Raw genomic sequence first — 27911 nt, 5'->3', positions numbered from 1 at the left:
TTATGATAGAAGTAACCTTAATTCGGTCACGTTCTCTATTGTTAATTACAATAAAATTTGACAATTCGACCATTTTTATACATAATTGTAGTAAATGAAACCATAAATCGGTAACTTTCTCGATTGTTTTTTTTTAATTAATTTTACCCTTTTTCCTGATTATTGTATAACATATAATCTTAAATCGGTCACATTTTTTCTAGATAATTGTTTCACATGTAACTTAAATCGGCCACTTTCCTTCTTGATAATTGTACCATAATTTACCAGATTTGACCACTTTTATAGATAATGTATTATTTGCAACCTTAAATCGACCACTTTTTATAGATAATTTTGTTAGACGTAATCTTAAATCATCTGTTTTCTTTATTGATAAGTTCATTACTTTTACAAGGTACAACCAATTTTTTTTTAATATTTGTGAAAAATAAAATCTTAAATCGGTCACTTCCGTTATTGATTATTTGATAATTTTTCACAATAAATTCGACCACTTTTTTTGTTTATAGTATTTGATGTAACCTTAGATTAGTTATTTTTTTTCAAGAGAATTGTATTAAATGGAACCTTTACTAGGCCGCTTCCTTTATTGATAATGCTACTACATTTTACAAGATTTGAAATAATTTTATATCTTATGTATGACATTTTCCTAAAAAAAAAACCATTTTTTATAGATAACTGTATGAAATGTAACTTTAAATTGGTCACTTTAGTGAATGATGATTCTATTACATTTTACAAGATTCGACAACTTTTTATAAATAATTGTATTAGATGTTTCCTTTAATCGGCCACTTTCTTTACTGATAATTCTACTACATTTTACAAGATTTGACAACTTTTTATATCTAATGTATGACATTTTACCTCGAGTCGACCACTTTTTTTTAGATAATTGTAGTAGATGTATTCTTAAATCGGTCACTTTCTCAATTAAATATTTAACTTAATTTTACTTTTTTCTGATCATTGTATTATATGTAACCTTAAATCGGACATTTAATCTAGATAATTGTATTAGATGTAAATTTATTTCAACCACTTTTCATAGCTAATTATGATAGACGTAACCTTAATTCGGCCACGTTCTTAATTATTAACTACAATAAAATTCAACAAAATTCCACCATTTTTATACATAAATGTAGTAATAGCAACCATTAATCGGTAACTATTTCGATTGATTTTTTAAAATTTATTTTACCCTTTTTCCTGATAATTGTAAGACGTAGAACTTAAATCGGTCACATTCTTTTTGATAATTGTACCATAATTTACCAGATTTGATCACTTTTATAGATAATGTATAAGTTGCAACCTTAAATCGACAACTTTTTAGAGATAATTGTATAAAACGTACTATTAAAGCGGCCACTTTCTCTCCGGATAGTTTTATTACTTTTACAAGGTTCGACCACTTTTTATAGATAATTGTATTAGATGTAATTTTAAAACGGCTACTTCTATATTATTAATTTTACTAAATTTTACAGTAATTTTGACATTTGTTTTTTTATTAATTATAGTACATATAACCTTACATCATTCACTTTTCTAGATAATTGTATCAGATGTAGCCTTATTTCGACCACTTTATAAAGATTATTGTATTAGATGTTTCCTTAAATCGGTCACTTTCTTCACTGACAATTCTACTACATTTTACAAGATTCGACTACTTTTTATATCTAATGTATGACATTTCACCTCATGTTGACCACTTTTTATAGATTATTGTAGTAGATGTTTCCTTAAATCGGTCACTTTCTCGATTAAATATTTTACTTAATTTAACTCTATTTTCTGATCATTGTAATACATGTAACCTTAAATCGGTCACTTATTCAAGATGATTGTATAAGATGTAATCTTATTTCAACCACTTTTCATAGCTAATTATAATAGACGTAATTTTAAATCGGTCACGTTCTTTATTGTTAATTCTATTACATTTGACACAATTCAACAATTTTTTATACATAATTGTAATAGATGCAACAATAAATCGATCACTTTCTCGATTAATTATTTTTATTTTATTTTACCCTTTTTTCTGATAATCGGCCAATTTCTTTTTTGATAATTGTACCGTAATTTGATACCTGCTTACCCTTCCGGAGCTCCTGAGATCACCCCCAGTTTTTGGTGGGGTTCGTGTTGCTTAGTCTTTAGTTTTCTATGTTGTGTCATCTGTACTATTATTTGTCTGTTTGTCTTTTTATTTTTGGCAATGACGTTGTCAGTTTGTTTTCGATCTATGAGTTTGACTGTCCCTCTGGTATCTTTCGTCCCTCTTTGATAGATTTGACCACTTTTATAGATAATGTATAAGTTGCAACCTTAAATCGACCACTTTTTAGAGATAATTGTTTAGACGTACTATTAAATCGGACACTTTCTTTCCTGATAGTTTTATTACTTTTACAAGGTTCGACCACTTTTTATAGATAATTGTATTAGATGTAACCTTAAAACGGCTACTACTATATTATTGATTTTACTAAATTTTACAGTAGTTTTGACAATTTTTTTTCATTATTGTATTACATATAACCTTACATCAGTCACTTTTTCTAGATAAGTGTATCTAATGTAGGCTTAATTCGACCACTTTCATAAATAATTGTAATGGACGTATTCTTAGAGCGGCCGCGTTTTTTATTGTTTATTCAATTACATTGGACAAAATTCGACAATTTTTCATACATAATTGTATAAGTTGCTACCTTAAATCGGTCATTTTCTCGATTGATTATTTTACTATATTTTAGCCTTATTTTATAACTATTATACATGTAACTTTAAATTGGTAACTTTTTCTAGATAATTGTATTAGATGTGACCTTAAATCGGCCACTTTCTTTGTTGATCATTGTTCCACAATTTATCAGATTTGACCACTTTTATAGATAATGTATTAGATGCAACCTTAAATCGACCACTTTATATACATAATTGTATTAGTTCTTACGTTGAATCGGTAACTTTTTTATTGATAGTTTTATTACTTTAACAAGATTTGAACACTTGTTTTTAGATAATTGTATTAAATGTAACCTTATATCGGTCACTTTCTTGGTTGATAATTCTGTTACATTTTACATGCTTCGACCACTTTATAAAGATTATTGTATTAGATGTTTCCTTAAATCGGACACTTTCTTCACTGATAATTCTACTACATTTTACAAGAAAAGACAACTTTTTATATCTAATGTATGACATTTTACCTCAATTCGACCACTTTTTATAGATTATTGTAGTAGATGTATCCTTAAATCAGTCACTTTCTCGATTTTTTTTCTGATTATTGTATTAGATGTAACTTTAAATCGGTCAATTATTCTAGATAATTGTATTAGATGTAACCTTATTTCAACTAATTTTCATAGCAAATAACTACTTATTATAATAGACGTAACCTTAATTCAGTCACGTTCTTTATTGTTAATTACAATAAAATTTGACAAAATTCTACCATTTTTATATATAATTGTAGTAAATGAAACTATAAATCGGTAACTTTCTCGATTGATTTATTTTAATTTATTTTACCCTTTCTCCTTATAATTGTATTACATATAATCTTAAATCGGTCACATTTTTTCTAGATAATTGTTTTAATAGTAACTTAAATCGGCCATTTTTTTTTTGATAATTTTACCATAATTTACCAGATTTGACCACTTTTATAGATAATGTATAAGTTCAACCTTAAATCGACAACTTTTTATAGATAATTTTATTAGACGTAATCTTAAATCGTCTGTTTTCTTTATTGATAATTTCATTACTTTTACAAGGTTCGGCCACTTTTTTTTTTAGATAATTTGAAAAAATTAAATCTTAAAACGGTCACTTCCGTTATTGATTATTTAATGATATTTCACAATAATTTTTACCACTTTTCTTGTTGATTATATTTGATGTAATTTTAGATTAGTCACTTTTTCAAGAAAATTGTATTGATTGGAACCTTAACTCGGCCGCTTTCTTTATTAATAATTCTATTACATTTGACAAGATTCGACAACTTTTTATAGATAATTGTATTAGATGTTTCCTTTAATCGGCCACTTTCGTTACTGATAATTCCACTATATTTTACAAGTGTCGACAACTTTTTATATCTTATGTATGACATTTTCCTCAAATGAACCACATTCTATAGATAATTGTATTACATGTAACCTTAGATTGGTCACTTTCTTTATTGATAATTCTGTTACATTTTACAAGATTCGACTTTTTTTTATAACTTATGTATGACATTTTCCTCAAATAAACCATTTTTTTATCGATAACTGTTCTAAATGTAACCTTAAATTGGTCACTTTCTTTATTGATAATTTAAATACATTTTACAAGATTCGACAACTTTTTATATCTAATGTATGGCATTTTACCTCTAGTCGACCAATTTTTATAGATTATTGTAGAAGATGTATTCTTAAATCGGTCACTTTCTCGATTAAATATTTTACTTAATTTAACTCTATTTTCTGATCATTGTATTACATGTAACCTTAAATCAGTCACCTATTCTAGATAATTGTTTTAGATGTAACTTATTTCAACCACTTTTCATAGCTAATTATGATAGACGTAACCTTAATTCGGTCACGTTCTTTATTGTAAATTACAATAAGATTTGACAATTTTTTACACATAATTGTAATAAATGCAACCATAAATCGGTAACTTTTTCGATTGGTTATTTTTAATTTATTTTACCCTTTTTCCCGATAATTGTTTGACATAGCTTAAATCGGTCACTCTTTTTTTGATAATTGTACCATGATTTACCAGATTTGACCAATCATATAGATAATGTATGAGTTGCAACCTTTAATCGACCACTTTTTATAGATAATTGTATTAGACGTAATCTTAAATCGTCAATTTTCTTTACTGATAATTCATTACTTTTACAAGGTTCGACCACTTTTTATAGATAACTGTTTTAGATGCTACCTTAAAACGGCCGCTATATTATTAATTTTACTATATTTTACAGTAAATTTGACCACTTTTCTTGATGATTGTATTAGATATAACCTATCATCAGTCACTTTTTTCTAGATAATTGTATCAAATATAACCTTAACTCGACCACTTTTCATAAATAATTGTAAAGGACGTAATCTTATCCCGGTCGTGTTTTTATTGGTTATGTACCTATATTTGTAAGAATCATGCAGGGTCCTGTTGATGGGCGATTCATGATCACTCTTTAAATGTCATTATATTTTTTATTTAGAAGGTATGGTATGAAAATAAGTTTTATATATTTTTTTTTCTTTTGAACCTTGGTTGCCATTGAAACCATCATTACAAAATTTTGCCTTAATACGTACAAAGGTAGCCTTCGAAAATTGAAAAATAAGGGATTTTAAAGAACCATTGAAATAAAGTTAATCAATACAAACAAGTATTTTTACAGTGTTGACAAATAAAACCCCAAACTTTTTAAAAACGTTAAAATTTTGAATTTACTAAATAGTGTGTTACCAAAGCAACTATTTAAAATTGTGTTAAAATTCGAAAATGAAAAATTTCAAAAACTCCTAAATTTTAAATCTGTGTATCTCCCTATGTACCATGACATGTCATTTACAAATTTTGAAAGGCAACATTCTATATATTCATCAAAATAAAAAAAAGAAAGTCGTGTGTTTTTTTTTTCTTTCTTTAAAACATGATTTTATTTAAAAATTGTCCTTTTTTTACAAAGTTTAGATTGTCAAACAGATGAATAATCAAACATAGTGACCTTAAAAAGCTAAAATATTCCATTTAAATGTGCAATTCTGACACACATTTGCTAATTTTAAACGATAATATATGATTAATGAAGATATACTTGTACAAAATGAAAACTAATCACTCTGGGTATGGTGCATGCCCCCCTTTTTTTTTTTTTTTAAAAAACTTCATTTTTTTTCAAAATTATAAAATTGGTTTATGAAATGAATCTTTTCGTGCTCTCTTGTGAACTAAGCATTTTAAAATTTTTAGCACATCATTACTTCTATAGTTGGGGGCAGTATATGTCCCCCCTTCCATAAGCATTATACTGATATGAAAGGTTTCTCAGAAGTTTGAAAAAAATCGTAATGATTATGCATAACCCGTTGTGGTGCCTGGGACTGATGCTGTCAGTGAAAAAAATATTGTTGAACTCCAAAAAACATTTAAGTCTATATATAAAAATAAAAGGATGTGTTATAATTTTACCTCTCCACCAGAGACCAAATGACATAGAAATTAACAACCACAGGTCACAGTACAGCCTTCAACAATGAGCAAAACATGTTTATCAGCAAAACAAATCATAATGAATAAATTAAAAAAAAAAATGCTCAGGATACTATACCTCTCCAAATGGCTATGAAGAAGTTAGAGTAATAGTTTAATGAAACTCATTGTTGGTGTGAAACTGATTAGTGATGCTTTAAAAACTTTAACCCTATACTAAGATCTTCTAAACAAGAATGCACAGCCTGAAATGTCTGGTTGGTATTATTTATCATTGAATTACTGTTGAAAGTCTGTTATATAAAAGATTTTAATACAAGAATCGTATTAATCTAATTAACATTATCAATGTTCTAAGAAAATGAGGTCAGTATAAGATAAACAATGTTAGAGTGAGAATGGAAATAAAATCATCATGTGTTTCCATTTGTAAATGGGTATAACTCAAGAACAGTACAAGTGACACCAACAAATTTCAAACGTGATCTATATTTTATGGTAATAAGCATTGTGTATAAGTTTCACAAACTTAAGTTGGAGAACGGAAACGAAAAATTCAGCAATTTTTCCATTTGTAATGGGGTATAACTCTAGAACGGACATACATACGGACAAGGGTACACCTTAATGATCCATTGATACGACGGGGGCATACTAATTCTATCTGAGAAAATATAAATCAAGGATATACCTTCAACTGTACTAGAATTTGTCAATGTTTGTATGGAATATGATTGAAAAGGATATCTTGTGTACTAATTCTTTTTTAGATAACCAACCTTAATTATTTTTGTATAAGGCAAAGATATCACATCTATATAGTCCTTGTGGGCCTTGCTGAAAACTTGCTGGTCCTAACTGTTATATACTGTTGCAAAATTTGATTCTCAAACCTTAGGAACGCCATGTGCAAATATCGTTCATGGAATTTCGCGAAAATTGATTAAGTTTAATATTTACACATTTTTTTCAAGCTCTTTTGAATTAGTTAGATTTATCATTATATTAAAAAAGAAAGAACGGTTCTGTAGTTTCTTCTTTAGTTTCAATTTGAACAACGTGAAATTGGCATAGTGACAAATAAGTGTTTTCATAAAGGTTTCCATACATGTAGATTTCCATGGGAGGTAAATAGTAACAGCCAATATGTGTACATAATCTGACTCTCCGCATTAGTATATACATATCGAGAATTTTAACAGTTACATGAAAAGGCAAGTTGATATGATAGTCATTTCGTACCCTAACCATTTTGTACCCCCATTTCGTACCCTGACAAAAACCATTTCGTACCTTAACCATTTCGTACATCATGGAATATTAACATGTATACCCTTTTGTATCTCATGGAAGATTTATATGTGTTTCATTGGTGTGATATTTCGTACCTCATCGAAGATTTATATGTCTGCTATTTTGTACCTCATGGAAGATTTGTATGTTTACCATTTCGTACCTCATGGAAGATTTGTATGTATACTATTTCGTACCTGTTACTATTGATAACTATAAAAACAGTTGCAGATAATTATTTCTTTGTTGGTTAATTAACCTCATATTTCTAGAGTTTAAAAATTAATTAAGGACAAATCCTGCAAACAAACAAAGTGTAATTATAACTATTAAAGTTTTCAATTGCTGCTCAATCAAGGTAAATATCGGTATTTATAATTTTTTTTACGTCCAGATGCATAATTTTATTTATGTTATATTTTAAAAAATATTAAAATTATGAAAAACTTTACAAATATATGACACGAAATAGTGAACATGTATTAAGTCCATCAGGTACGAAATGGTAGATGCATTTGGCCCATAGGGTACGAGATGGACACAACATAGAATTTAATACTACCCTTCCAGAACTTCAAACGTTAAACAGATAAAACTTTTATCAGCAAGTACTGACATTTATAAACATTCTTTTTTTCCACAAACTATCATTGATTGGAACTTACTACCAAATACTGCCGTGAACTGTAAAACTGTGGAAAGTTTTAAGGCAGTTATATCGCACGACTATATACATCAGTGGGACACACACACTTCCTGGATAAGTTTTACTCAGTAATATTTGAGTTCATTTCCAGTATTATACAGATACAAATACAGATTTAATACAATTATGTATTAAAAGTAGTCGATTTTAGGTAACATCTAATACATTATCTATAAAAAGCGGTTGAATCATATAAAATATATTGAAATAATCAAAAAAGAGAGAACCCGATTGAAAGTTAAATCTAATACTATTATCTGTTAAAACTGACCGATTTAAGGTAACATCTTATACAATTATAAAAAAGTGGTCAAATTTATTGTAAATTATCAGTAAAGTAATGGCTGATTTACGGTTTCATCAATGGCCAAACCTTTAAAAATGTAGTGGAATTATCAATAAAGAAAGTGGCCGGTTTAAGGTTTCATCTAATACAATTATCTCGAAAAAGTTACCTATTTAAGGTTACATTTAATACAATTATAAAAAAGTGGCCAAGTTTACTGTAGAATGTAGAAACATTATCAATAAATGAGTGTCCATTTTAAGGTTCTATCTAATACAATGATTTTTAAAATATGGTCGATTTAAGGTTACCTTATCTTATTGAATTATCTTTAAAAAGTGGGAGAATTAATTGTAAAATATAGTTTAATAATCTATAAAGAAAGTGGCTAATTTACGGCTACATGTAATATAATCATCTAAAAAAGAAAGTGGTCTATTTAAGGTTACATTAAAACAACTATCTAAAAGAAAGTGACTGATTTAAGGATCTTTAAAAATGTGATAAAATAATCTGTAAAGAAAGTGGCCGATTGAAGGTTACATCTACTAGAATTATCTGTAAAAAAATGGTCGATGTAAGCTTACATGTAAAACATTATCTTTATAAAAAAAAACTTACTGAATCTTGTAAAATGTAATAAATGTTTAAATACAAAAGTGGTCGATTTTTGATTACATCTTATAAAATCATGGAAAAAAAAGGTGGTTGAATCTATTTATCTTTAAAAAATGTCGGTTTAAGGTAACATCTAAAACATTTATCTATAAAAAGTTGTCGAATCTTGTGAAATGTAGTAAAATTATCAAAAAGAGAGTGGCCGGTTTATGGTTACATCTAATCAATCATCATGAAAAAATTACCTATTTAAGGTTACATTGAATATAATTATAAAAAAGTGGTCAAACTTACTGTAAAATGTAGTAAAATTATCAATAAATGAGTGGCCGGTTTAAGCCTCCACCTAATACAATGATCTTTAACGTGTGGTCGATTAAAGTTACATCTTATACAATTATCTATAAAAAGTGGGCGAATATTTGTAAAATATAGTTAAATATCAATAAAGGAAATAACCATTTTACGGCTTCATGTAATACAATTATCTATAAAAAAGAAAGTGGTCGATTTAAGGTAACATCTAAAACAATTATCCTAAAAAAATAGGTCAAATCTTGTAAAATGTAATATAATTATCAATAAAGAAAGTGGTCGATTGAACGTTACGTCTTATATAATTATCTATAAAAACTTGTCGATTAAAGGTTAAATCTAATACATAATCTTTAAAGTGGTTATATCTTGTGAAATATAATAAAATTATCAATAAAGAAGGTGGCCCATATAAGGTTACATCTAATACAATTATCTTGTATCTAATTGTATTAGATGTAACCTTAAACTAACTACTGCTTTTGCATATTTAACCATGCTTTACAGTAAATTTGACCACTTTCTTGATAATTGTATTAGATGCAACCTTAAGTCGAACACTTTCTATAGATAATTGTACTAGTTGTAGCCTTGAATTGGTCACTGTTTTATTAATAATTCTATAACATTTTACAAAATTCGACCACATTATAAATTTGATAGTGTTAGATGACATCTTAAGTCGGTAACTTTCTTTATTGATTTTGTAGCTATATATTACAATAAATTTTACCATTTTTTATTGATAGCTGTATTCGATTTGACCTTAAATCTACCACGTTTTATAGATATTTGTATTATATGTAAATTTTAACTATCTACTGCTTTGTTGATAATTCTACCACATTTTACAGTAAATTTTACAGTTTTTTTTATAAATGTATCAGATGTAACCTTAAATCGACCACTTCATTTTATGGATAATTATATAACAATTTACAAGATTCAACAACTTTTATATAGATAATGTATTAGATGTAACCTTTAATCAATATATTTTAACAGATGATTGTATTAGATGTAACCTGTCTATTCAGCTGTGAGATAAAATTCTTTCGAATGTAGAAAATAATGTGTCATGGTGTGATCAATGATTTGTATATATACAAATCATTGGTGTGATGCATGGTTTCGAATAAAAACAAATATATTGAGGCATACATTTTTATGATTATTCATAAACCTTAACAACAAAAAAAGTCATATTAAAATTAAGTGCTTATCCTTATCGAACACCTTTTTTTTTATTTTATATTAGTTGTTTTTCCCGCTTGGAGTGATAACGTTATTGATATAGAAAAAAATCTGTGGAAAATATATCACCCATAATTCGAAATTTAAGCTCTCTATATTAAAGGTAGTTTTCTTTGAGAAAAAAGACCACTCCCGTCTGAATTAGTTTATAGAATTCCACTTTTCTGTTTATTTGATAGACGAACTCATCAAGACGATCGGTGTTGGCTGAAGAATCATCGATGTTAGACTATTCAAGGATCTTACAAATCCGACTTTTTATAGAAATAATGGGTTTTTCCTAGGTTCATCTCTACCGGGGTTAAAAACACGTTTTAGATATTTTCAAAATAGTTTATAGCTTAAACATTTTTTTCAATTGTCGCGTTTTTTTCTCTGCTTTCTGACATGTTTATGGTTTATAGCTTTAATATAGTTTCAGATTGTTTTTTACCAATAACAAGTTTGAGTATAAAAAGACAGGCCTATATTGAGACTATTATTTATTGATTTTTCCCCAGAAAATTTAAAAACTTTTATCGTCATACTAAATATTTTATCAAAAATAAGTAAACATCGAATAACAGAAATGCATTACAAATTGTGTCAACGGGTCAAATTAACACAAAAGTACGATTTGAATGTACAAAAAATATTGTTCAGTCTTATTTCACAGGGGTTTAGCTGGGTTCATATAATGTGATGCAAAAAAAAAAGAACGGGGTATAGGGGGTTCAACCGAGATTTTTTTCACCAGACGCAAAATGGTGCATTTTGAAGGCAGTTCAGACTTTCATAGAAGACTTATTCAGACATCAATTTCGGCCGAACAAAACAAATGGACCACCAAAAACACCAGCTTCTTTTACCAAATACCTTAACCATGATATCCTAAAAGCTATTTTTGTCAGACAGACGGCGTTGACGGCGTTGACGGTTACCAGTTTCTCTAATAAAAAAAATATTCCCACTGTCACTTATTATACATTTAAAAATTAACAAAACTAGTAGTTCACTAATTCTTATCTTTCATATAAAAGATAACCCATTCGTCCCGAAAATAAAGTAACACAAAAATTCTAGTAACCAATTCTTACATCGGTACGAATTTCAAAAAGGTATATGGTTTTAGATCTGTTGCTGAAAAATTTGCGACATAGGTAAAAGAGGGACGAAAGATACCAGAGGGACAGTCAAACTCATAGATTGAAAACAAACTGACAAAGCCATGGCCAAAAATAAAAAGACAAACAGACAAATAATAGTACAGATGACACAACATAGAAAACTAAAGACTAAGCAACACGAACCCCAACAAAAACTGGGGGTGATATCAGGTGCTCCGGAAGGGTAAGCAGATCCTGCTCCACATGTGGCACCCGTCGTGTTGCTTATTTTATTACATATCCGGTAAATAGTCTTAATTCGGTAAGTCACATTCGTGAGAAGGGAAGGGTATTGTAGTTACGACGTAAGGAACATATCCGATATCATCCGTGAAACGGTTATTCCATAACGGTCAACCAACTCGTGGTGGCGTCCGTAAAATTTACGAAGGGATGATAAACTGAAGTAAACTACGGACGGATAGAAGAAAACTAGTATTCAAGTAAATCTGTAAGGTACTGCTCACATATGTTACCCCTTCTATGCGAATTCAGTAAACAGGAAGTTGAATAGCAACGAATATGAAAACGCATAACACAGGAATGGTGTTAGTTTATTCTAATCTTTAGTTCATGAGAAAATTTAATTTCAACTTCATACATGACCATTATCTATAAAGTACATGTATTCAGTAAACGGGAAGCTGATTAGCAATGATTGTGAAAATGCATCAAACTATATCCTGCCCGTAAAAGGCTTGCTACATGTATATAAGGTTCCATAGATAAACAGCACTTTTAATTGACGGACGAACGGAGGGAAACCAGTATGTCCATCCTTTTGGAGTTGTTTAGTAAAAAAAAACTAAGTATCAAATGTGCTTCTAAATAGTCGATCATACGAATGAATTCACCAGAAAATTGGATTTTGTTGGTTAATGATTCAGTTACCGTCCTAAACAGATTTTTCCACGTGTTATATTAGTATATTAAGGGAATGTTTACTAGTATATTAAAATTAATATCTGTATGTAAAGATTGTCAAAGCCATAAAAAAAGCTGTCCATAGATATGTGAAGCTAATAGTTACACAGTCTCTTCAAGGAAACTTGTCTTGAAAATATAAACCTGGATTTTCAATTCGCGTGGAAAACAAAAACAGGCCTACACAAAAGAAAATACCGTTTAGCGTTCTTATTTGTCATGTAACGCCAATAGAGAGGATGAAATAAATAACGTATATTATGCAAAGATAGATGAAAACAGTAAAATGACAGAAATGTTTAGTGACCACAATATATAAATATATGTTTAAATACATACGATAAACCTATACGGTGATACCTATATTTTAATGACCAGTAGCAGTGAACTAAAGTTTAGTAAAAAAAGCAACAAGATAAAATATCGATAATATATCTTTCTAAAAATGTTCAGTGTTCAGATGAAGTGCACGCCATGGGGTGTTGGCGTATATTTAGGCTACACCCCAGCTGAATGCCATGGGGTGTTGGCGTATATTTGGGCTACACCCCTGCTGAATGCCATGAGGTGTTGGCGTATATTTGGGCTACACCCCTGCTGAATGCCTTGGGGTGTTGGCGTATATTTGGGCTACACCCCTGCTGAATGCTATGGGGTGTTGGCGTATATTTGGGCTACACCCCTGCTGAATGCCATGGGGTGTTGGCGTATATTTGGGATCAACCCCTGCTGAATGCCTTGGGGTTTTGGCGTATATTTGGGCTACACCCATGCTGAATGCCATGGGGTGTTGGCGTATATTTGGGCTACACCCCTGCTGAATACCATGGGGTGTTGGCGTATATTTGGGCTACACCCCTGCTGAATGCCATGGGTTGTTGGTGTATATTTGGGCTACACCCCTGCTGAATGCCATGGGGTATTGGCGTCTATTTAGACTACACCCCTGCTGAATGACATGGGGTATTGGCGTCTATTTGGGCTACACCCCTGCTGAATGCCATGGGGTGTTAACGTATATTTGGGCTACACCCCTGCTGAAAGCCATGGGGTATTGGCGTATATTTAGGCTACACCCTTGCTGAATGCCATGGGGTGTTGGCGTATATTTGGGCTACACCCGTGCTGACGTCTTCGTCTATCTTATGTTAACTTACTAGGTAAACAATAAATCGTAGAGGCAATATTTACTTATTGTGAAATACAATTTTCAACTATTTCGTTCATTACCTTTTAATCTATGAACCTTTAATCCAAGCACTTGTGTGCTTTATAAATCATTGTAGAAATAATATACTATGAAGTTATGAATACTTTTCAACAGGTCTTTTCAATTATCTAAAAATTATAAATGTTAGCCAAATCTCCGAAATTCTATATAATATGCATGGTCTTTTTAATCTGATATTTTAAAAAAAAGTAGAAAATGCATATCAAAATAATTGCTTGTACAATTATAGAATTCAATAGATATGTTAGCAACTATAGGTAACCGCACAGCCTTCAACAATGTTTAAACCCATACCGTTTAGTCAGCTAAGGGAGCTACCATTTGATTTTTATGGGGGGCTAGGATGAAAAATTTTGTCCTGCCTATTCATTTTCCCCTCTATTCGGTCCTGCCTTTTTATTTTTCACTCTATTCGGTCCTGCCTTTTTTTTTTAAAGTTTATCCTGACTTTTTTTTTACACAAATTGTCATCCTGACTTTTTTTGCAAATAATCTCATCCTGCCTTTTTGTTTTACTCAAAACTCCTGTCCTGCCTATTTTTTTCAAATTTCATCCTAGCCCCCCTCCCCCCCATAAAAATCAAATGGTAGCTCCCTAATAAGCCCCGACATGAATAAATCTGCAATTCAATTTACAAAACTAACGGACTGATTTAGAACAAAACAATTTACAAAAAGTAAATATGATGGACATGAACCAATGACAACCATACAGACTCCTCACTAAGGGCAGGCACATACATAATGTGGCGGGGTTAAACATGTTTGAACATTTTTTTTAAACATCTGACAAAAACACTGTCCTGACGGGGGAGGGTATTTATCATTCAGGTTTATGCATTCCTCACAACAAAAAGGCACACATGCAGTATATACAGATCTGATTGTACTCGCAGTTACTGGCAGCTAGTTCAAAACCGATAACAACTTATAAACAAGAGGCTGTCAGAGTGACAGCAAACTGGATTTTCCTGCATAGGTCGAACCCTGAACAGTTGAGCAAGTATGGACACTATATTTAAGCTTAAAACAGCTCTGAATTTGGATTGTGATTGAATATTTGACACAGCATAGGTTTGTGACAAAAATTGAATGTGGTCAAAGAACTGAAATATTTGAAATTGGACATTCAGCATTTCAAAGAACCCCATAAATTCAATTTTTGTTGAATCAAACAAAGTTTAATTTTGGACCCTGATTTGGATCAACTTGAAAACTGGGCCCCAAATCTAATATTTAAATAGAGGTTTAGATTCAGCATTTGAAAGAACCCTATATATATATTTAATTTATGCTGAAATGAAACCACAGGTTAATATTATCCATAATATTTTCTGTGCAAAGATAAATAACTCAAACTGCATAAATAGTTCTCTTAAATAAGATATGATGCAAATTTTCAAATCATAAACAATAATATAATAACAACAACCAGTGATGACTAAGTTCTCTATAATTAGATATGATTTAACACTCAAACATTGTTAGAATCAGCATATCAAAGAACCAAAGAATTTAATTTTTGATGAAATTAAACAAAAGTTTAATTTAGGACCCTTTGGACCTCAATGTTGTATTATCTTATTAATAATGAAAAGAAATACAGGTTTAGATTAAGCATTTCAAAGAACCCTATATATATTCAATTTATGTTGAAATCAAACACAGTTTATTTTGACCCCGATTTGGACCAACTTGAAAACTGGGCACAAAATCAGAAATCTAAATAGTGCATGTTTATTAATAGACAATATAAGCTTAGTTTTTAAAGGAGTTTACTTCATAAAAAAAATATATAGCATTCAGAAAATAAGTTTTTACAGAATAACAAACAAACTTCCCACAACATTCTTCAAACAATTTACCAACGAAAAGATGAAAAAAATCCAAAATTTTATTTATAATCATAAATACAGTGTCTTTTCAAAATCTATAAAACTTATCAGTAACAAGAAATAATTGTAACAGGATGCTGTTACAAAGTCTCCCAAACAAAGCTCCAATAATTCGTCATTCACATGGTCGCCTGACATTGGGCAAAATCCAGTACAAATTGGTTTGTGATATGCATAAGTGACGCCTATGGATTGACCCTGTATGTCATTCAAATCTTCTTGAAATGACGAACAGGAATATATACGGTTGATTAGGGGTAGAGATCTCGACCGTTTACAAGTTATCTAAAGAAGGGGGTGTGCAATTCTCAGTGGACTCGCCCTTTATTTCATATGATTTGTTTTTTTGTTCCATACAAGAATATATATGGTTTTGGGGTGGGGATCTCGACTGTTTACAAGTTTTCAAAAATAAGGGGGTGGGGGTTACCCCAGGGGACTTTCCCTTGAATTGAATTTGATTTGTTTTATTGTCCCATACAAGAATATATATGGTTTAGGGGTGGGGATATCGACCGTTTACAAGTTTTCAAAAAGAAGGGGGATGGGGGTTACCCCCATGGACTTCCCCTATATTTCATTTGATTTGTTTTGTTGTCCCATACAAGAATATATATGGTTTCGGGGTGGGGATCTTGGCCGTTTACTAGTTATCAAAAAGAAGGGAGGTGGGGGTTACCCCCATGGACTTCCCCTATATTTCATTTGATTTGTTGTATTGTCCCATACAAGAATATACATGGTTTAGAGGTGGGGATCTCGACCATTTACAAGTTCGCAAACAGGAGGGGTGGGGTGACCACAGGGGACTCTCCTTTTATTTCATTTGATTTGTTGTATTGTCCCATAGAAGAATATATATGGTTTCGGGGTAGGGATCTTGACCGTTTACAAGTTTTCAAAAAGAAGGGGGTGGGGGTGACCCCTAGACTTCCCCTATATTTCATTTGATTTGTTGTATTGTCCCATACAACAATATATTTGGTTTAGGAATGGGGATCTCGACTGTTTACAAATTCTTAAACAGGAGGGGCTGGAGGTGACCCCAGGGGAATAGCCTTTCATTTCATTTGATTTGTTTTGTTGTCCCATACAAAAATTTATATGGTTTCAGGGTGGGGATCTTGACGATTTACAAGTTTTCAAAAAGAAGGTGGATGTTGGGTGATCCCTGGGACTCCTCCAATATTTCATTTGATTTTTTTATTGTCCCATACAAGAATATATATGGTTGAGGGTGAGGGTCTAGACCGTTTAAATGAAAAAACACATTCTCAAATTGAAGGGGTTGGGGTAGGGGTCAAAATATATATGGTTTAGGGAAACTTAATTATCTACAAAATGTCTAATAATGAACAGTAAATTTCAAACTTCATTTATACAGTCCTACTAGTAAATTTCAAACTTTCTATATGCAGTCCTACAGATCTTATCAGGAAACAGAACATTTTCAAATAAATCTGTCACTCCAATGATTATCATATGCTAAGATATTTTCCAGATCTAATTAATAATGAAAATCATACTTGCAAATCTGAAGGGTTTGAACAGAACTATGGTTTAACATAGTACTTTAACATTACATATATAACAATTAATAATGTCTAATAATATAGCTTATAATCATCACCACTTAGGAAATAAAAAAAATCAAATAAATCTGTTACTCCAATTTTGATTTTGAGATAAGACATTTACTATGCTTAGTCATAATATGATAACAAGAGAAAAATATTTAAAAATACCACTTTTGGATATTAAAAATGGCGATAACTCAAAAAGGAGAAACACTAAAATCGTGAAAATTGAACTTCAACTTCATTTAGTCACAAGAAACAACATATCTAAATTTGAAATTAAATCATCACAGCGTTTTCGTGTTATTGAAGAGACCCTGTTTGGCAGCCGCCCGTCACTTAAAGTTCGTGTACAGTGTAGATGAATGAAAATTACAATGCTTGGAAATAAAAGTCCTTCTTTATAGTAAAATGACGCTTTTTTCCAGTTTGGACAGTTTCCTAGACTTAATCACGTAAACATTATTCTTTACGACGAGAGACTGCACAGCCGATGACTGATCTTTACATTTCCTTTTTAGTAGAATTTGTTCCCATATAGAACACATCTTGTACTAGTTAATCAAAATTTGCAAGGTTCTGGATTGCTTTATATGCATATGGTCATGGTATTTCTTTAATACCCGGTCACGTCTACGTGTTTTTGTTATATGTAGTTCTATTTATATCTGTTCTAATGTTGTACTGTTGCACCACTGTCCCAGGTAAAGGGGAGGGTTGGGATCCCGCTAACATGTTTAACCCCGCCACATTCTGTATGTATGTGCCCGTTCAAAGTCAGGAGCCTGTATTTTAGTGGATGTCGTTTGTTTATGTGTTACATATTTGTTTTTCGTTCATTTTTCATACATAAATTAGGCAGTTAGTTTTCTCGTTTGAATTGTTTTACATTGTCATTTCGGGACCTTTTATATCTGACTATGCGGTATAGGCTTTGCTCATTGTTGAACGCCGTACGGTGGCCTATAGTTGTTAACTTCTGTGTCATGTGGTCTCTTGTGGAGAGTTGTCTCATTGGAAATCATACCACATGTTCTATTTTATATGTAGTATGATATATAATTCTTTCCTCCCAGTGCCAAATACTACATAAATATATTCAAAACAATACCACAACGAGAAGCTAATATACCCTGATTTTTATACACGTAGGCAGAGAATAAAATATCAAGTTCAAGTGTTGATTTAGATCAAGCCGGAGATCAACCCTACGATATTTCTCACTCGAAATCATGCACTCGAATTATGAAGTTATCATCAGAAGGCGAGAAAATATAGGCCACCTTTCGGCCTTCAACAATGGAGATAACAATCATTTCGTATAAACGGCGATAAAAGGCCACTAAATGAGAAATGTGACACACTTCAACGGGAAAAGGAACGGCCTAATTCATAATGATTTACGAAAACCAAATATGACGGACATGAACCAACAACTCCAGAACTACGGGATCCCGACTTCAAGCCTTTAGTACGCTTCAGAATGAAAAACGTATCACTTTAAGGTGAAATTGTACAATGACAAGTGAGTATTTTGTTTATTTTTGGGAAAATTCAAAATATCCGTTCCCAATGGGGAAATTGACCTTTGAATAAAACATTAACGGTACTTAACCTACTTTGTCAAACAATACATCTCTCTATAGTACTATTCGAAGCCAAAATATTTGAAAACACCAAAACTTATACAGACGTTGAAAAGCTAGTCAACCGACATTTTCATAAAAAATATAGCCAATATAGATATCGCAATTTTACAACTCGTTACAGGGTACACCAATAACACTAATGAGTTTTTTATTACTTTATTCATATCACACTCCGTTCAACTATGGTAACGATGCATACTCGTGTGGCAATGTATTTAATGCAGTTTTCGGCTATTCCATGTCATGATGATATTTATTTGTTTAAGTTGTATGGAACGCCAAAATGGGCATATTAAGACAGTTTTGACGTTCCATATAATTGTAATTTGTATATAATTAGGGAGCTACCATTTGATTTTTATGGGGGAGGCTATTATGAAAAGTTTTGGCCTGCATTTTTTGTTGTTGTAATCTCTGTCCTGTCTTTTTATTTTTCACTCTATTCGGTCCTGCCTTTTTTATTAGTTTATCCTGCCTTTTTTTTTGCAAAGTGTCTCATCCTGCCTTTTTTTTTTACTCAAAACTCCTGTCCTGCCTTTTCAAATTTCAAATTTCATTCTAGCCCTCCCCCATAAAAATCAAATGGTAGCTCCCTGATATAGCTGACCTACAGTTACTTCTTTTGGTATTGGAAAATGGGTAAAGTGCGAACCAGACGAACCAGAACTGGACACTGTGTCTGAATGGATCAAAGCTATTCGATCATGCATTCAAAAACTACGATGCACTATGAGCACAAGAGTTACTAACCCTTTCAAGATTCCGGATGTTGTGGATGCTTTATCCTCTTTGCATGACAAATATGTCGTTGTTCCAGCAGATAAAGCCTTCAATAATGTTGTCTTCATATGAAAAAATTATTATTTGCAATGTCTCACAACAGAGTTTGGAATAAATAGAACTACTGGTAATCCTACATATTCTCAAACATCATTTACCAAGGACGAAATTGTACAAAATCACAAATCTGTCCTTCTGTCTTTTGGTATCAACATCAAAGAAAACAAAGAAAATTTACCATCATTTTACTGGATACCAAAACTTCACAAAACTCCATATAAAGAACGATACATAGCTGGGTCATCAAAATGTTCGACTAAACATATTTCTAAAGTACTGGCTACTATTCTTCTACAGTTAAAGATGGGCTTCAAAATTATTGTGATGAGATATATTCTACCAGTGGTGTTAACCAGATGTGGATTCTCAAAAATTCGAAAGATCTACTGCTTAATTTTCAAACACAATCTTTGCAATTTTGCAGCAACATATAGACTTTTGATTTTTCTACGCTTTACACTACTATTCCCCATGCTCAGTTGAAAGATCGACTTCATCATTTCAATAAACAGAGCTTTTTCTATAAAAATGGGAATCGTAGATACAAATTTCTTGTTTTGGGTTACAATAATTCATATTTTGTGAAAAACCACACTGAATCTACCAGAAAATATACTGAAGATGATATTATCAAAATGCTGGACTTTTGATAGACAATATATTTGTTGAGTTTGGAGGATTTATATTTCAACAGACAGTCGGTGTTTAAATGGGTACTAATTGTGCACCCCTACTGGCTGATTTGTTTTTGTAATCGTACGAAGCAGAATTCATTCAGAACCTTCTAAAAGACAAAAAGAAAATGCACCTTGCGAAATTCTTTAATTTTACTTTCCGGTATATTGATGATGTCCTATCATTGAATAACCCACATTTCAGCCAATACTTACATCTCATATATCCCAGTAAACTTGAAATTAAGGATATTACTGATACTAGAAGGACTGCTTCATACCTTGATCCTTTCCTCAATATTGACACAGATGGACGACTTCACACGAAAATCTATGATAAACGGGACGATTTTCAACTTCCCAATTATCAATTTCCCATTCTCAGCAGTAACATACCCTCTGCCCCATCGTATGGTGTTTACATGTCTCAGTTGATACGTTTTGCTCGTGCATGTTCACACTATACGGACTTCATATACAGGAATGTGCTCCTAACGCAGAAACTGCTCCAACAAAGTTATGAGGACGACAGATTAAAAATGACACTCCGTAAATTTTACGGACACCATCACGAATTGGTCGATCCATACGATGTGTCTTTGTTCAAACTAATTAAGGACATTTTTACCACGTGTCAGATTGTGGTTTGACATTATGTCGTCTGATCTTTTAATTACCGAACGTGACTTATTCCCGATTGTGACTGTTTTGCTGAATGTGAATTCGCATTGCTATAAGACGTGTCACGGTACTTTTCTATCCAAAATTCATGTATTTAGTTTTGATGTTATATTTGGTATTCTCATCGGATTTTGTCAAATGTCTTATCGTTTGTAGTTGTAAATCTAATTTTTTTTCTGTTGTATTCGTGTGTTACGGTAAAGATAATTAATCACCCAGTTCATTACTTAGATTTTAGTTTGGGTCAACTAAATTTATACGATATGTTTGGTTTACAGTTTGATTTAGAAGAAACACCGACATAGCTAGATAATACTATTAATTATCTAATTACTACCACATTTTATATTAATTAGTATTGTAATTTTCATTGTTATTAATAAATGTTATATGAGTACATGTATAATAAACCAAATCTTGAATTCTATCCTATTTTGGGGAAATTTCAGAAATTCAAATTTGACGTCACTTTTTTTGCGTTGATCTCTTTGGCTAACTCGGCTGTAAATTTTTATGTGCTGGTTTATGTTGTTTTATGTATCCGTTTTTATTCTGTAGTTAGTCACCACTTCGGTGTTATCATGTATATCTATTATATAGTCATTTTTATAAATTTACTGTTTGCAAAAGTATGAATTATTCTAAATACTAAGGATTTTCTTATCCCAGACATATAACCTTAGCCGTATTTGGCACAACTTTTTGGAACTTTTGGTCGTCAATGCTCTTCAACTTTGTACTTGTTTTGGCTTTCGAACTTTTTTGATCTGAGCGTCACTGATTAGTCTTGTGTGGACGAAACGCGCGTCTTGCGTATTAAATTTTAAACCTGGTACCTTTTGTTAGCTATTATTCGTATGTTTCTCTGTCCTATATATTCTCCCATTTATTTGTATTGTAGTCCCGTCATGTAATGTTGCCATTTTAATGTTATATTTAACATTGCCATAAAAGCGGGAGGTTTGGCTAGCCACAAAACCAGGTTCAACCCACCATTTTTTTCTTAATGTTTTTCTGTTGTGTCGTAGTTCTCCTCTTATATTTGATGTGTTTCCCTCAGTTTTAGTTTGTAACCCGGATTTGTTTTTTTCTCAATCGATTAATGAATTTCGAACAGCGGTATACTACTGTTGCCTTTATTTGATAGACGGACCTTATCACGTTTTTTAACCTTGCCAACTGATCCATGAAATGAGATCTGGTGAACCCAGTCTGACGGATATGTAGACCTTGCAAGGAACACTTAATATGTCAAATACAGTTATATCTACTCACAATATAAAGTGAATAATTCACATGGCAAAAATACTATTCAATTTGAGGTCATGGACAAATGACAGACGGAAACTTCGTTCTATAATTGTAATTTGTATGCAATTATTCCTTTGACCCTCTTGTGGAATAAAACCACGACTGCACACCTCCATTCCTTTCTTTGTCAAATTAAGCAATTTATAAAATCCATAGCTATTTTGTCTCGAGATCAAATAGACATGTCATGTCAAAGCTTAATCTTACCTTGACATGTGCGGAAAAATGCAACAGACCTTTGATTGCATGTTATAGATATAGGAAGATGTGTGCCAATGAGACAACTCTCCACCCAAGTAACAATTTATAAAAGTAACCATTATAGGTCAAAGTACGGTCTTCAATACGGAGCCTTGGCTCACATCGAACAGCAAGCTATAAAGAGCCCCAAAAATTACTAGTGTAAAATCATTCAAACGGGAAAACCAACGGTCTAATCTATATAAAAAACGAGAAACGAGAAACACTTGTGAACCACATCAACAAACGACAACTACTGAACATCAGATTCCTGACTTAGGACAGGTGCAAACAATTGCAGCGGGTTTAAACGTTTTAATGGTACCAAACCTTCACCCTTATCTGAAACAATAGTGTAACATCACAACATAGAAAGACACACTATATATATATATAAAATATCAATTGAAATGGCTTAACTCAATCAAAAGACATATTAACACCAGTGAACATACACTGAACAAATAAATTTGATTTATGATACAATGTAAATACAAAAAAAAAATAAACTAAGGGAAGAATAATTAAAGTAACATGGTATACCGCTGTGAAATGTTAACCAATATAAGAAAAACAATATGCTAGCATGAATAGAGCGCACTAGTTCCCGGAAATTTAGAAGTATGAAACAGGTATTTCTGATTTGAACGGCAGGTCAAATATGCCCTCATACTAGTATCTTAATTTTATATTTTAAGAAATTTTCAACAGGGGTACTAGTGATCTCATACCTTTTAGCTTTCATTTCACGTCAAAATTAGTCAACGAAAAACAAATATTATGCCAACTACATGTATCTAATAACTGTGGATCCTCAATTGGGACAGGAATGTATACAGAATGTAAGCCGACGATACCATTTAAAAAATATCATATTTATCATGTTCATGTGAAATATGTGTTCTCATGTATCTCTGTTCCTGACCAAGTCGGCTAAACTCTTTACCACATACATTGTTTATCATGTTTATCACACGTGACTAAACCTTTTGCCAGAGTTATGAGGTTTTTAACCTGTATGTGTTCTCATGTGACTTTATAAATTACTAAGATGACTAAACTTGTTACCACATACATTACAGTCATGCAGTTTTCAACTGTATCTGTTCTCCTGTAAATCTGTAAATTACTAATTTAAAGACGAATTTAATCTTTACCACAAACATCAGTCATGAGGTTTATCAGCTGTATGTGTTCCCATGTGAGGATGTAAATTACCAAGCCGACCAAACCGGTTACCACATACATCACAGTTATGAGGTTTATCACCTGCGTGTGTTCTCATGAATAATCTTTTTACAACATAATTATATTCCAGTCTCAGTGGCGTAGCTAGGTCATTTTTACGTGTACGCCCGAACCTCGGCGAGGAGTCTAAGGACCTGCCGGTAGTGGGTACAAGTTGAGGGGGCAAAGCCCCCTAAAGCTATATAGTATCGAGAATGAGATACCATTCCTGTCATTAAAAAATCATCAATATTATTATACTGTACACGGAATCTAAATGATTTTTTTTATGTTTGATCTATTCATTGTGTTAATTTGGAATCTATAGCTAACGGTCATTGGTTTTAGACAAATCGTCCAAACCAATTACTTTAAGATATGAGTAAAAGGAGCCGTGGGGTCAAGCACTCTATCAACAAAAAATCGTTAATGAACTTGAAATAAATATTTTTCAGAAATGTTCAGGTGCAATATTATAATTCGCATTTTTAGGGTTCTGTAGAACCCTGGTTCTCGCCTGGGATTTTTTGCAGCAAAAAGTGAATCCATTTATCGTTCCTTTACATCAGTTAAAAAGATCAATCATTATTTAAAGATATTTTTTCCTTAATCTGGAATATTGACGTCTGCACAAGTTTCATTACCATCTATGCAGGTTTCAAAGTTAAGGAAGCTACCTCTTGAATAATCGACAGGACAGGAGTTTTGAGTGAGCAAAAAGGCAGGATGATCAAAAAAAGAAGGCAGGATGTCAATTTATGTAAAAAAAAAAGGCCGAATATACTAATAAAAAAGGCAAGACCGAATAAAGTGAAAAATGCAAAGGCAGTACAACATTTTTAATCCTACCCCCCCCCCCCCCCCCCCCCTTTTCCCCTTTTCCTCCCTAAAAGTCAAAGGGTAGCTCCCTAATCATGTGAAACAAAATCGGAGACCATTTGTTAATTTCGTCAAAAAGTACTGAAAAATGTACGATTTTTTTTAATTTTCTGCTTTTTAAATATTAATAAAAAAAGCTTCTTCCAAAGTTTGACAAAGTAATTGATGTATAACAAACATTAACCCCAAAATGTAACTACTTTTTACCTGCAAAAAGAAATTCCTTTTCTCGATAAAATACGGTGAAAATAAACATTAATTTCATCATTAAGCTCTGGATAATCTTTTGATCATAAACAGTTTCTGTGCAACTTCCGTAAAATTTCACAAAGATTTGAGAAAGTTATTGATATTTAAAAAACTTTAACAACATACTGAAACTAAACTGACGCCGCTAACGAAATTTAGGATCGATAATTTCCCTTTTCGCGACATAAATCATAGGCTGGGTTGCGTTCAATATCGTAGCGGCTACATAGGGCTACGTAGATTTATGACTATTGAACGTGTAGCTAGCCTAGCTGCTACATAGATTAAAAAATCTACGTAGCCCTGTGAAGATTTATGTAACTTACATTTTGGGATTAATGTTTGTTATACATCAATTAGTTTACTAAGCTGCTACGATATTGAACGGAACCCAGATAATGCATTTCTTTGAACAAAAGAAAAGTACACAGAACTCTCAGTAGATTCAGACTTTTAGTATTACAGAAAATGAACAAATATATATATGATACGATAACATTTGGATAAAAAATGTATGTTTCGTCCATTTTATTCGCATACAATATTACAAGCCATTAAAGAAAGAAGTACGCAGCTGATGTGCATTTAACCAGTTCTTTTTATTTTATTTAGATTTATATAATAATTTTTTTATCAAAATTCAAGTGTACGCCCGGGCGTTTTGACGTAAACGTAGCTACGCGCCTGAGTCTTGGGTTTTTTCACTTATGGTTATGGTTATGTGTTCTCATGTGTCTCTTTAATTCACCTTTTACAACAGTTGTTCATGTATGTGTTCTCATGTATTTTTGTAAATAGGCAAGCCGACTAAACCCTTAGGTGTATCGCCTGTATGTGTTCTCATGTGACGTTTTAAATTACTGGGGTGATTAAACTTTCTGCAACATGCATAACAGTCATACGGTTTATCACCAGTATGTGTTCTCATGTGTCTCTTAAAGTCACTACCGTGACTAAACCCTATGCCACACACATCACAATCGTAAGGTTTATCACCTGTATGTGTTCTCATGTGAGTGTTTAAATTCCCAAGCCGACTAAACCGTTTACCACATACATCACAGTCATTAGGTTTATAACCTGTATGTATTCTCATGTGACGTTTTAAATTACTGGGATCATTAAACTTTCTGCAACATGAATAACAGTCATACGGTTTAACACTAGTATGTGTTCTCATGTGTCTCTTAAAGTAACTACCGTGACTAAACCCTTTACCACACACATCACAATCATGAAGTTGATCACCTGTATGTGTTCTCATGTGAGTCTGTAAATTCTCAAGCCGACTAAACCCTTTACCACACACATCACAAATGTCACATTCATGAGGTTTATCACCTGTATGTATTCTCATGTGTGTCTGTAAATTATCAAGCCGACTAAACCCTTTACCACACACATCACAATCATGGGGTTTATCACCTGTATGTGTTCTCATGTGTCTCTTCAAGTCACTACCGTGACTAAACCCTTTACCACACACATCACAATCATGAGGTTTATCACCTGTATGTGTTCTCATGTGAGTCTGTAAATTCCAAAGCCGACTAAAACCTTTACCACACACATCACAATCATGAGGTTTATCACCTGTATGTGTTCTCATGTGAATTTGTAAACTCCCCAGCCGACTAAACCCTTTACCACACACATCACAATCATGAGGTTTACCACCTGTATGTGTTCTCATGTGAGTCTGTAAATTCCCAAGCTGACTAAACCATTTACCACATACATCACAGTTATGAGGTTTATAAGCTGTATGTGTTCTCATGTGACGTTGTAAATTACTAGGATGATTAAACCCTTTATCACAGTCATTGCATTGATAAGGTTTATCACCTGTATGTGTTCTCATGTGTGTCGATAAATTACTTTGCTGACTAAACCCTTTACCACATACATCACAGTTATAAGGTTTATCAAGTGTATGTGTTCTCATGTGAGTCTGTAAATTCCCAAGCTGACTAAACCCTTTACCACATACATCACAGTTATGAGGTTTATAAGCTGTATGTGTTCTCATGTGACGTTGTAAATTACTAGGATGATTAAACCCTTTATCACAGTCATTGCATTGATAAGGTTTATCACCTGTATGTGTTCTCATGTGTGTCTGTAAATTACTTTGCTGACCAAACCTTTTACCACATACATCACAGTCATGAGGTTTATCTCCAGTATGTACTAGCATGTGTCTAGTTAGGAAACTACCATGGGAAAATTCTCTAGCACAAACATCACATTTATGAGGTTTTTTACCAGTATGTGTTCTCACATGTCTCTTTAAGTCACTACCTAGACTAAATTCTTTAGCACAAACATCACATTTGTGAAGTGTTGTACTAGTTGTCTGTTTTCCTCTCGGTCTCTGCAGAGTATCATTGATTGCTACTAAATCCTCTACCTCTAACATCCTAATAAGGTTTATTTCCAGTATCTGTGCTCTTGAAGGACTCTGAAAGCAAAACAAATAACAAAGTTGAGAGGTAAACCTTTTAACATCCCGTGTTTATAACATGTAAAAGAGGCGCGAAAGATGCCAGAGGGACATTCAAACCCATAGTTCAAAAATAAACTGAAAACGCCCTGGCAAAAAAAAAGAAAAAGACAAACAGACAAATAATAGTACAACGACACAACATAGAAA

The 27911-nt window shown here is 32.0% G+C and overlaps 1 protein-coding gene across 1 annotated transcript in view; it reads right to left on the bottom strand.

Annotated features, from left to right (window-relative positions):
* LOC127722337 (zinc finger protein 214-like) overlaps positions 1-27677 on the bottom strand; it is a 51543-nt gene extending 23866 nt beyond the window's left edge. The window contains exons 1-2 of the mRNA XM_052229224.1: positions 27158-27677; positions 26161-26338 (exon numbers count right to left, since the gene is read on the bottom strand). Coding sequence (XP_052085184.1) covers positions 26161-26338; positions 27158-27677 — 698 coding nt within the window. The remainder of the gene's footprint in view (positions 1-26160; positions 26339-27157) is intronic.
* Positions 27678-27911: the final 234 nt, after the last annotated feature.

The sequence above is a fragment of the Mytilus californianus genome, unplaced genomic scaffold, assembly GCF_021869535.1.
Source record: "Mytilus californianus isolate M0D057914Y unplaced genomic scaffold, xbMytCali1.0.p SCAF_12, whole genome shotgun sequence".
NCBI lineage: Eukaryota > Metazoa > Mollusca > Bivalvia > Mytilida > Mytilidae > Mytilus > Mytilus californianus.
The sequence above is the reverse complement of the archived record's forward strand: the minus strand, read 5'-3'. Positions and strand labels throughout refer to the sequence as shown.